This window comes from Molossus molossus, unplaced genomic scaffold (assembly GCF_014108415.1).
Source record: "Molossus molossus isolate mMolMol1 unplaced genomic scaffold, mMolMol1.p scaffold_m16_p_2, whole genome shotgun sequence".
NCBI classification, from domain to species: Eukaryota; Metazoa; Chordata; class Mammalia; order Chiroptera; family Molossidae; genus Molossus; species Molossus molossus.
In genome coordinates, this window is record NW_023425355.1 from 84,504,466 (window position 1) to 84,516,355 (window position 11,890).

The 11,890-nt window shown below is 35.5% G+C and overlaps 1 protein-coding gene across 1 annotated transcript; it reads left to right on the forward strand.

Annotated features, from left to right (window-relative positions):
• Nucleotides 1-2,093: 2,093 nt before the first annotated feature.
• Nucleotides 2,094-11,585, forward strand: LOC118635368 (RNA polymerase II elongation factor ELL2-like). The gene is made up of 2 exons (XM_036270090.1): nucleotides 2,094-2,209; nucleotides 9,710-11,585. The coding sequence occupies exons 1-2, from the start codon at nucleotides 2,094-2,096 to the stop codon at nucleotides 11,583-11,585; spliced, it is 1,992 nt and encodes a 663-aa protein (XP_036125983.1).
• Nucleotides 11,586-11,890: the final 305 nt, after the last annotated feature.

The window sequence follows — 11,890 nt, forward strand, 5'->3', positions numbered from 1 at the left end:
TCTTTAATTTTTGGTATTTAATTATGATGGGTCTTCTTTGGGCCTGTTTGGCTTCTTCTTACTTGGTGTTCTCTGTACTTCTTGAACGTGTAAGACTTTTTCTTTCACCAAGTTAAGGAACTTTTCTGTCACCATTTTCTCAAATATATTGTCTAACCTTTGCTTATTTTCTTATTCCTCTGGAACTCCTATGATGCAGGTATTATTATGTTTCATATTTTTCCACAGTTCTCTTAAGCTGTCTTCCTGTTTTATTTTATTTTATTTTTATTTTTGGTTCTTTAATTGAGTAATTTTTTCTACCCTGTCTTCTAATTCACTGATCTGATTCTCTACGCTGTGTTCTTTATTTCTGCTATTACATTCTTCATTTCTGCTTGGTGGTTTTTCTTTCCAATTGGTTGATTTGCAATGTTTCTACATCTTTACTCATGCTTTTGAATTTCCTCATAATCATTACTCTGAACTCTACCTCTTTTTATCTCTGGTTATATGGATTCTCACCAGCTGTTTTTTCTGATAACTTGTCCTTATTTATTTTTATTATTTATTTTTTTATCTTCACCCGAGGACACTTTTTGGATATTTTGTTCAGATAGAGTGGGAGAGGGAGAGAGAGAGAGAGAGAGAGAGAGAGAGACATTGACGTGAAAGGGACACATCAAGTGGTTGCCACTCGCACTACCCAACCAGGGCCAGGGACAAACTGCAACCGAGGTACGTGCCCTTAGCGGGAACCAAACCCGGGTCTCTCTGGACTGCAGGTAGACGCTCTAACCACTGAGCAAAACCAGCCAGGGCACTTGTCTTTATTTTAGTTGTAACTGCAGTTTGGTCCTGGGAGACTGTCTGTGTAAGTTCTATTCATTCCACCCCCATATTTTTCCTATTTTTACTGACTGATATTTGAGCAACTAGAAAGACTCTTACCCAGAATGATTATTTTAGGGTGCATACAAGAAAAGTTTTCAAAATAATAGGCAAAGGATGCAATCATTATTTGTATTATCATAAGTATTTTATTCAAAAATATGCAACCTGAATCATTTACCTTATGTCCACATAAAAGCATGTAGATTAATGTTCCTAGCTGCTTTATTCATATTAACCAAAGCACTAGAAACAATCAGATGTTTATCATAGTATGTGATACATACATACCATGGAATGAGATTAACAAAATGAAGCAAACTATTGATATAACATCTTGGATGGATGTTAAGGACAATTTGCTGTGTGAAATAAGCGAATCTCAAAAGTTCTGTGATTAATAACAAAAATGTATTTAGTATTTGTTCCTAGTTCTTGGCACAGAGCTTCTAAAATTTTTGAAATTTCCTGAGTAAAGGGAGTCTATTTTGTTATTCATAATAAGCCCTTTTGAATCACATTTGAGTTCATGGTAATTAGTTGATTTAGGTAGGAGCCCTAGATAACCTCAGGATGGAGCTGGTCACTAAAAAATGTGATTTTGGTACCATTATATTATTTAACAGGAAATGAGTAAAGGGAAAACTAAATAATATAGGCATGACTTTTATACAAATGTTCTAGGAAAATGCAGTTAACACTCACCATGTGTACTCCCCACAGAGTGATGGCAGAAGGTTCTGGGTGAAGTGAAAAAAATACTTACCTGTCAGTCACACCTGAAAACAGGTCAGTGGCCAGAATAGATGTGACCACTGCAAGAACACAAACTCTGAGATATATAATCTCTTGAAAAAAAGAAAATTCTCTTTCTGCCAGTCTTGGCTCTCTCTCTTGCTGCTTGGATCTGACTTCTGGCTTGTGGGGCTCTTATGCCCTTCATTTGCCCACATAGCTCACAGCCATGTGGGACCCCCACAATGGACTGATGGACTGTGACTAGTCTAATGCCAACTCCACCATGGAACGGAAGCTCAGGACACCGGCCCTACTTCTAACTGCTGAATCCCCAGCCACTCCTTTTATAGAACTGGCTTAAGGGAATTGAGATTTTGCAAACCAAGGAATATAATTTCATGCAAATAAAAACCATTTATTCTCTCATGTGAGTCTTAGAAAATTCATTTTCTGAAGATATCACAAGAGCTCCTTTCCCACTAGCAATGGAGAAATTGGATGGACTTATTTATCCTGTAACAATTAGAGATTTGGGACATTTTCCCTACACCTTACCCAAGAGGAAGTGGGCTGGAGACAGCTCCATAAAAGCTCTTGAAGAGTGAGATTCAGAGAGCTTCCAGGTTGATGAATACATTAAGGTGCTGAGAGGGTTATACTCCAGAGAGGGCAAGGAAACTCTTCATCCTTTCCAGCCCCCAACCCTAGCCCTTTGTATTTGGCTTCTATTTGGCTGTTACTAAGTTGTATCTTTCATAATAAACTGGTGAACATAAGTAAAATGTTATTCTGAGTTCAGTGAGCTATTCTATTGAAATTAAGTGGATAGTTATGGGAACCCCCAAACTTTTAGGTCACTGGGCAGAAGATTAGGTAGCCTGGGTACCCCATTTGTGGCTGGTATCTGAAGTGGGCATAATGTGTAGGAATGAGCTTTTTAACTTGTGGAATCAGATGCTAACTTCAAGTAGTCAGTGTTGAAAATGAATTGAATATTTTGACATCATGATGGTGAGAATTACAGAGATCTTATACTGCATGACTCCATTTATAACATTCTCTCATAATAAAATTATGGGGATAGAGGAACATTAGTAGTTTCAAGGGCTTAGGGATGGTGAGGGTCAGGGTGGTGGGTGTGATTGTAACAGAGTAGCATAAGGCAAATGATTGAACAGTTCTATACCTTGATTGTCATGATAGATTTGACACAAATTTACACATGTGATAAGATGACAAAGTACCATACTCACACTTTACACTAATGTTAATTTTCTGGTTTTGATTTTGTGCTATATTTACATAAGATCTAACCTTTGAGTGGAACTGTGAGAAGGTTGTGGTTGCAAAGAACCCCTGTACCACTGTACTCTTTGCCACTTCCTGTGAATCTACAATTTTTCAAAATAAAAATTTGATTAAAATTTCTTATAATTACAACTGATTCCTCCATAACCCTTTCCACCACTTATATTTAATTATCAAGTGTAATGTATGTTATTATTTTTATATTTGTATCCATCCACTGCCTCAGTACGGATACCATAATTCCTTTCCTCAATTATTACTATACCTTTCTAACTGGACTCTTGAATTCCTTTCAGGCCCTCTCTAATTCAATTCTCATTCTGATGAAGTAGTATTTCAAATATATATACAATAAGTACTAATATACACATATGTGTATATATATATATGTATATATATTTCTTTATTGCTTTTTAGAGAGAGAGAGATGGAAACATCAATGAGAGAGAACATTGATTGGCCACCTCCTGCATGCCCCCCACTGGGGATTGGGCCCACAACCTGGGCATGTGCCTGACTGGGAATCGAACTGGTGAACTCTTGGTGTATGGTTCAATGATCAACCACTGAGCCACATCGGCCAGGCTATTTTTTAAATTATAGTTGGCATACAACATCATATTAGTTTCTGGTTTACAACAGTGATTTGACATTTGTTTATAATTTCTTATTTTTAATTTATTTATTTCTGTTACAGATGTTTCTCCTTTATCCCCCATTGACACCCTTCTCCCCCTCCCTCCTCACCCTGTCCCCAGCATTTTTGTCCATGTCCATTGGTTATGCATATATGCATATAAGTTCTGTGGTTTATCTCCCCCCCCTTCTGAGGATTGTCAGTCTGTACTCTACTGCCACATCTCTGAGACTACCCTGTTCTTCAGACTGTTGACATTTTTTTATAATTTCTTTATGAGGCCTGAAGGGGAGAAAGAAGAAGGTACTGAAGGATGGTAGTAGGGATCATAGAGTTGGGGAGCAAGAAAACACACATAATTTATTATTTTAATAAGTATTTCTGTAGTAGTAATTATGGGCCAGTAGTGATGCTCGTCTATTACAGTATATTGGTAAAGAAGAACGTTGCCAGTGTGAAATCAGCATACATAAAGGCTTCAAGGCAGGAACAAGACTGGTGCATTTTAGGGGTTAAATAAAGGTTAATATGACTGAAGCCTATAAAACTGGGAGAGGAATGACATAAGATAAACAATTGACAGTAGACCAGGGTTAGACGTTTGATGATACAAGGGTTATAACTACATGATTTTCACCTCAGAAAAGGAAGTAACTTTATGAATAAATTAATAATTGATTGTTCTTATCATGTCACTAGAAAGAGAGAAAAAAAATGTTCTCATTTTCCAACTTTGAGTCAGAGAAAACAAGTGGACACATTTTTTAGAGGCCTGTAGATAAAGCAGCATCCTTGGGGAAAGTTTCACTTTAGGGTTGGAAGTAAAGAATGTTGGAGGAGATTGCTAATTGTGATGTCAATTCTAGAATGGTAGACATGTGTATGATTACATAGCAAAGAAAGTTCAGAGCAGTGTGAAGACACATGAAGAGAGATCTTTCTTTGAGTTTATAGTTTGGATCATGAACAAGAACGATGGATAGGTGAGAAATGGTAGAATTAGTCCTAAACTAAGTCAGACATTGGGATATTTGATAACTGGCAAAAATGATTTAAATGAGATTTGTTTCCTACTTTGTATTACTACAAAAGCAACAAACAGGCTATAGAATGGATATCAGTGAGGTCCAAGATACATGGTGTAAATGAGCAGGTACAGCTCCCCATGATTCCTGCTTTATCACAGAGAATTGCCCAGAGTTTGGAGTTTGTTAGTCTCGTTAGTTTAAGTACAATGACCACAGAGGTAAAAAGCAGGTTTCAAAGCATTATCAAAATATAATAAGAAATACGTATCACTTTGAAGTTGATTAATGATGTTTTACCATTTTAACTGCTTCAATATTTATGGAAGACCTGGGTAGAATTATGAATGGGTTGTAAAAATGGGATAGAAATTGTCCAATGACCTTTCAAAATATATTAGTTGTGTAGTCATTTTATTTGTTATTCTCATCCAATCACAGTGCCTTGTGAACTAAATATCTATTCCATGCTAGTAAAATGTGGCAAGCTAGGTGATTTAAAGGAGAAATTCAATTTTGTTAGAATTCAATTCAGTTTATTATTACCAATTACTTAAAGAGAATATTAAGATTGTATTCAATAACTTGATCAATGAACTTTTTCTTAAAAACCATGCAAAAAAATACTTTTTTAGCAGGGCTAGTTAGGTCATAGTTGTTGTGCTGTCCTGTGTCTCCAGAGAAATTTAGTATTATCCCTCAAGCTTTCCTTTCTTTATACCAATTTGGGGGCTTGATGAGATAAAATCTGAATGCTTGTCATATGATTATTTTTTCCAATAAATTAGTTTTGCATGTAATTATTACCATTACTCTTAAGTTTTCAATGTCTTTTTGTCTTAGGGCTTTATTTTTAACTCTTTGATACATTTGGAATTCATCCTATAACATGTTATGGAGGGAGATTTCATTTTGCATTTTTTCTGAAAAAGTTAACTGTGTTTTAAGCAGTGTTTGTATAATGATCTATCTTTTTTACATTGCTTACTGATGGTCTTTTTAATTATATATTAATTTCCTGTGCTCTGTATCTCAGATATCTGTTCAATTTTATTCTTGATCTCTGCTTATACTAATTTCTTACTTTGTTAATTATTTTAGTTTTATGTTATAATATCAGGTAGGAATAGTTCCTTGCTCTTAGTCTCCTTGTAAAATTATTTTAGCTCTTCTTAACAACTGTGTTTTAAAATCATTTGACAGATTTAAAGAAAAAATCTTGCTCAAGTTTTTATTGTAATTGTACTAAATGTGTGTAGTAATCTGGAAATGTTTGGCATCCTTGTAATGAGTTTTTTGTTTCAGAAATTGTGATATTTTTCATCATTTTTTTTAAAAGTAGGATTCTTGCCATTCTTTTTTTCCCCTTTATTGACTTTTAGAGAGAGAGGAAGTGAGAGGGAGAGATAGAAACATCGATGAGAGAGAACGTCGATTGGCCACCTCCTGCATGCCCCACACTGGGGATCAGGCCCACAAGCTGGGCATGTGTTTTGACTGAGAATCGAACTGGTGACCTCTTGGTGCATGGGTCGATGCTCAACTACTGAGCTACATCAGCCAGACTTTCTTCATGTTTTTAAGTCTTCTTTTATGTCTATCAATGCCATTTTATACTTTGTGTCATAATGTGCCCCCTTCCCAGTTTCTTGCTAAGGAATATTTTGTTATTTGTACTTGGAATAGGACTATCCTAGAAATATTTTGTTTACTCTCTTAAAATTTTCAGAGTTAAGGATACTGAAAGATATATTATTTCTTCCTGTGTCTACTAAAAGTCTCAGGAAAAATCAAACAAAGCATTTGTGCTACATTAGAACATTATATTGTTGAATATACTTCAGTGGTTCATTGTTTTTATGAAGAAGTATTTTACATTCTCTCTGCAACAGTGAGTTTAGTTTTTAAAATACAAGTATGCTGTGAGTTAATAGGAAGATTTTTCCTTAAAGAGGAGCAGAACATGTCTCTGACACTAACAGACAATATAACTTCTTGATATGATAATAATATATTTTTGCCTATAGAAATGCAAAGGTACTATTATTCATTCTCTCAACCAACATTTAGAGAGCACCTTCTACTATGTATCTGCAACTGGGGACAAAAAGAAGAGTCATCCAAATTGAGTAGAATGTAGCTGTTATAGATGAGTCTAGTGGGGGAAACAAATACATAATATATGATGCAATGTGTGGTGTTTTTTCATGGAGGTAATATAAAGTGCTCTGGGATTATAATAAAGGGAAGTATTTTTTTTTGCTAAAGACAGATCTTATATATGATTTGATGTTTGATTTGAGTTTCTAAGGTTGACTAGAAATATAACTGGCCAAAACCAACAAAAGTGAGATTTAAAAGTAGAGAGCATCACTGCATTCATTTGTTCAACAAATATGTATTGTGGGCTTACTATGTCTGCCAGGCACTGTTGTAGGCACTGGAGATACAGCAGTGTCAAACACTGAAAACACTCAAGCCCTCATTGAGCTCACATTCTGGTGAGGGTGACTTACATTAAACAAACAAATATATGTAATATAATTCCAGATAGTAAATAGTCTATAAAGAAAAATAAGATAGTGGAAGGGGAGCACTGGAGCAGGTGTGTGAATAGGTCACTTTTTATACAGAATGGTCATGCAAAGAGTCTAAATAAAGTAAAGGATCAATGCAAGCAAAGACCTAGGGGACAAACATTTGTGAGCAGAAGGAGTATCAAGTAAAAACCTGACAAAGGAACAAGCTTGGGTCATTCAGAGAATAGTAAACAGATCAATGTAGCATTTAAATACATGGCACAAGATTTAAGGTAGGCTGGGGACAGAATAATAAGGGTTTTGTGTACCACACAAAAGAGTTTTAATTTTAATCTTGTTTTCCCCTCAGCTTTACTGAGATATAATTGGCATACACCATTCTATAAGTTTAAGGTACACAACATGTTAATTTGATATACCTATATATTGCAAAATAATACCATAGTGTTAGCTAATACCCGAATGACATCATCTAATTATCCTTTTTGTGATAAGAATATCTAAGATCTCACTTAGCAATTTTCAATTCCATAATACAGTATTATTACTTATAGTGACTATGCTGTACATTTGATCTTGAGAACTTATTCATCTTATTACTGGAAATGTGTACTCTTTAACTAATATCTCCCTCATACCCCTATCCCAACCCCATGCCCCAAACTCCTAGTAACCACTGTTCTAGTCTCTGTTGATATGAGTTTAGCACTTTTAGATTTGACATATAGGAGAAATCATACAGTATTTTTCTTTCTCTGTCTGACATTTCACTTAGTATAATGCCCTCAAGATCCATCCATGTTATTGCAAATGTCACTGTGTCTTTCTTTCTCATAGTTGAATAATATATATACCACATCTTCTATTTTTTATATATTAATTCATTGATGAACACTTAGGTTGTTTCAATATTTTGGCGTTTGTGAGCAATACTGCAGTTAATATGTGGGTGCAGTTATGTTTTGTAGATATTGACTTTGTTTCTTTCAGATATATACCCAGAAGTAGAATTGCTGGATCATATGGTAATTATATTTTTAATTATTTGAGTTGCCTCTTTGCTGTTTTCCATAGTGGCTGCATCACTTTACATTCCCTCCAACAGTGTACAAGGGTTCCCTTTTTCCACATCCTCACCAATCCTTGTAATTTTGTCTTTTTGATGATAGCCATTCTAACAGGTATGAGGTGATATCTCACTGTGGTTTTATTTGTATTTACAAGAAGATTAGTGATATTGAGCACTTTTTTATTAATTACATTCTTTAAGGAATGGGGACGATCACTTACTTTAAAGCAAAGTTGATTAGAAATATTGTTGATAATTGGGAGAATGACTTAAACAAGAAAAGACTGGAGGCAAGAAATCAAGCTAGAATGAGAGTATATAACAGTGACTAAGATGTTCTTGGCCTAAATTAGAGCAATGGCTGCGTATGAGAGAGGAATGGGTGGTTTTGAGAAGTTATGGAGAAAACCTGACAAGAATGTAAGCATTGTGAGTTCAAGGATTTTTGTTTGTTTCTGTTTTGCTTATTGCAGTATCCCCAAGTATTTAGAACACTGTCCAGCACATCATGGGCGATCGATAACTATCTATTGGATGAATGGGAATTTTGGAGGCTCATTGGATGTTATGGAAGGAATTTAATGAGAAATATGTTTGAGGGAGTAGTAGAGGATGATGCTGAGGTTTTCTAGTTTTATGATAAGATGAAAAGTGATGTAATGAGTTAAGGTAGGTATATCTGAGAATTATATGGACTGGAAGTGTGAAGTGGGTAACATATTTTTGGGTGAAACTGGTTGGAATTGATTTCTTGTAATCTGTATATTCTGTGATAAAATTGTATACCACTAGCATGCCTAGCTGCAATATTTCTTTCAGCATGGGCAATTTTACCTGGATAATCCTGTGATTTGCTGAGGATCTACTGAACAAGGAATGCAAAGCAGCAGAATAATGGATATAAGTGGCAAGCTAAGAAGATGAAAATTCTTTCCACTCACTGGTGATAGAGAGTCAAAAAAACAGAAACAAGTACCTCTAAGATGTTGGCTTTTACCCACTTTTAATACAAAATTATCTGTTTACCTACCAAATGAGAGCTCCTGTTGATAGCCCAGGTTCCAATCTCAGGGACTCAACAGCTCACCAGCATGTTAGCATAAATATAAGGAGGACTTAATGCTAATCATGCTACTTGGCAGCCTTCTCCTTTAGTTTCCATATGCTTGTGGAACCTGTTAATCCCTTTACCAGGTGCCTCTACTTAATGGTGGATTTACAAAAGGAGATGGCATTTATGCACTGAACTCAGGGAATATTTTGTCACTTTCCACCTAGAGTTAATAGTTCCTCCTGAAGAGTAACTAAAAATGTGAAAGGAAAAACAATGGAAAGTGATTAGACTTTGCATCCTACTTTGCCTCCACAGGTTCTATCTCGACCAGGTAATTTTGCCTTTGTGCCATTGAAAAAAATCTTTAAGATTACAGTGTTACAAGTAATAGAAATAAGAGATACAATTTTTGCTAAGGAGAGTCATTGTTTCCTAAAGTATTTTACTGTTTAACTTTGATCTTTACAGATATGACTGTATGGCAGCCTCTGGAAGCAAGGCAGTGCAAGAAACAGTATATCAAGAAAGAGAGGTATCAGTGGAGGAGGTAAATAGCATAGGACCAAGGCCAGATAATGTCACTGTGTTGCCCATGCAGCTTACCAGGTCAGCAATGCAGACAATTGACTCTCATCAGAATCATGAGAACACAATACCCCTTCAAGTTTCTCTTCAGTCCCAAGGACTCCAAGAGCTTTTCAATACCCTCCCAACTAATTCACCCACTGATGTATACAACTTTAATTTTCAGTTGTCAAATACGAATAATAAAAACCATCAAGACCATAACCAACAAACCGTTTCAAGCTATAGTCCCTTACAGCTCAGTTGCCTGCCCTTGATGCAAGATGAAATGGGGTCTAGAACAACCAACTCTTTTCAGATGACACAAGTAAGAAGGGTCCAGAAAGAGGAGGGATTCTGCAACAAATGGGAAAATATTAGACCATATGTAGGGAAAAGAGTACCAATTCGGAAAGCACCACAAACCATTCCAGATCCAATGCCTGAGAGAAAAAGAACAACTCCCATTAACCCTGCATATACAATTAGAAAGTCACGGGTTACCAACAGTGTCCATCTGCGGCCATATAGGGACAGGGTTATTCACTTACTGGCATTGAGAGACTACAAGAAACCTGAACTTCTTGTTCGACTTCAGAAAGATGGCATCCAAAAAAAAGACAAGAACTGCCTTGGAAAAATTCTGCAGCAGGTAGCCAATCTGAATACACAGGATTTTTCATATACCTTAAAGGATAATGTTTTTGAAGAGCTCCAAAGAGATTGGCCTGGGTACAATGAAATAGAAAGACAATCATTGGAGTTGGTGCTTTCCAAAAAAGTAGGTCTATTTCAGAATGCCACAAGCACCAATCACCCAAATTCTCCTATAGGTTCTAGTATACATGGACCATCATCTTCTCAGGAACAACTTTACAATTCAGCTGTTATTGATCCTTTAAGGAAAAAAAAAGTAAGAATATCTCACATGAGAACTGCAGTACAGTCATCATCTAATGGTTATTTAAATAATAGCAGTAAAAAATCTGCTGTGGGTCTCCCACCACCCTCTGAAAATACTGCCAACCCCATCCTTTCACCATTGCCCAGAACACACTTTTCTGTTTCAAATCCTTCTCAGCCAGTGCATTCCAACTGCAATTCCTGTAGCACTGCAGAAGAACATGGGAGTCAAGATCAATATGTTGTCAGTTTTAGTCAAAATAGTAGAGTCTGTGAGAGCCAGTGGGATAAACATACTTCTATGAAAACCTTGGCCTCTATTTCAATTCATATACAGTGTCCAAAGCTCATGGAAAAGACACATTTGATGTCTAATGAATTTGAATATAAATTTATGGAACACAAAGTAAATAATCATGAATACCATATTGAGATGATGGAGAAACAGAAGACATATCCTGAGAGACAAGGTAAAGGTGCAAAACCAGACTTCAGTGAAGAAGTTAAAAGGGTTAGCACTTGTTCAACATCTTGGCTACAGGATTATTTGACTAACTATGTCACTATAGTTTCCTCTGAGCAACGTCAGCATTACAAAGAGGAATTTAAAGCAGACTATGATGAATATCGGGCCTTGTATGACAAGATGCTGACTTTATCTAACATATTTACTAATCTAGATTCAAAAAGGAAGCACCTTCCTCCAGACTCAAAAGAATATCAGACCATTACTAAAAAAATGTCACTAAAATATCACAAAATGAGACAAATTAATCCCAATTATGATGCAGAAAAACATAGATACCAGTATCTTTATAAGAAGCTGGCTCACATTAAAAGATTAATAAAGGATTATGACCAGCAACGAGTAGAGTAATAGCCCAAGAAAAGGGCTAATGAGACCAGAATAAATAAATATGCTTATTTAAAATTCCAAATTATTTGCTCTGAAATTCTAAAGGGATAAAACTTCTTTGTTGAAACTCCCAAAATTACTATTTTAATTTTTTCTTTATTTTAACTCATATTTATTTTTATTTTGTGTTGATTTGTTTTTATTTCTATTATTATTTACTTTGTATTTAATTTTACTTAGCTTTTTTGAAAAATGTTTTAATCCTCACCTGAGAATATGTATTTTTTGTTGGTTTTTACATCTTCATTGTCAAGAGTATTACAGAT

What these genes read in the sequence shown, in the direction of transcription:
- LOC118635368 (XM_036270090.1), top strand. Translation starts at nt 2,094, where the DNA reads ATGGAGAAATTGGATGGACTTATTTATCCTGTAACAATTAGAGATTTG. An exon ending in TCCATAAAAGCTCTTGAAGA is followed by an intron (nt 2,210 to 9,709) that starts GTGAGATTCAGA and finishes TGATCTTTACAG; the next exon opens with ATATGACTGTATGGCAGCCT.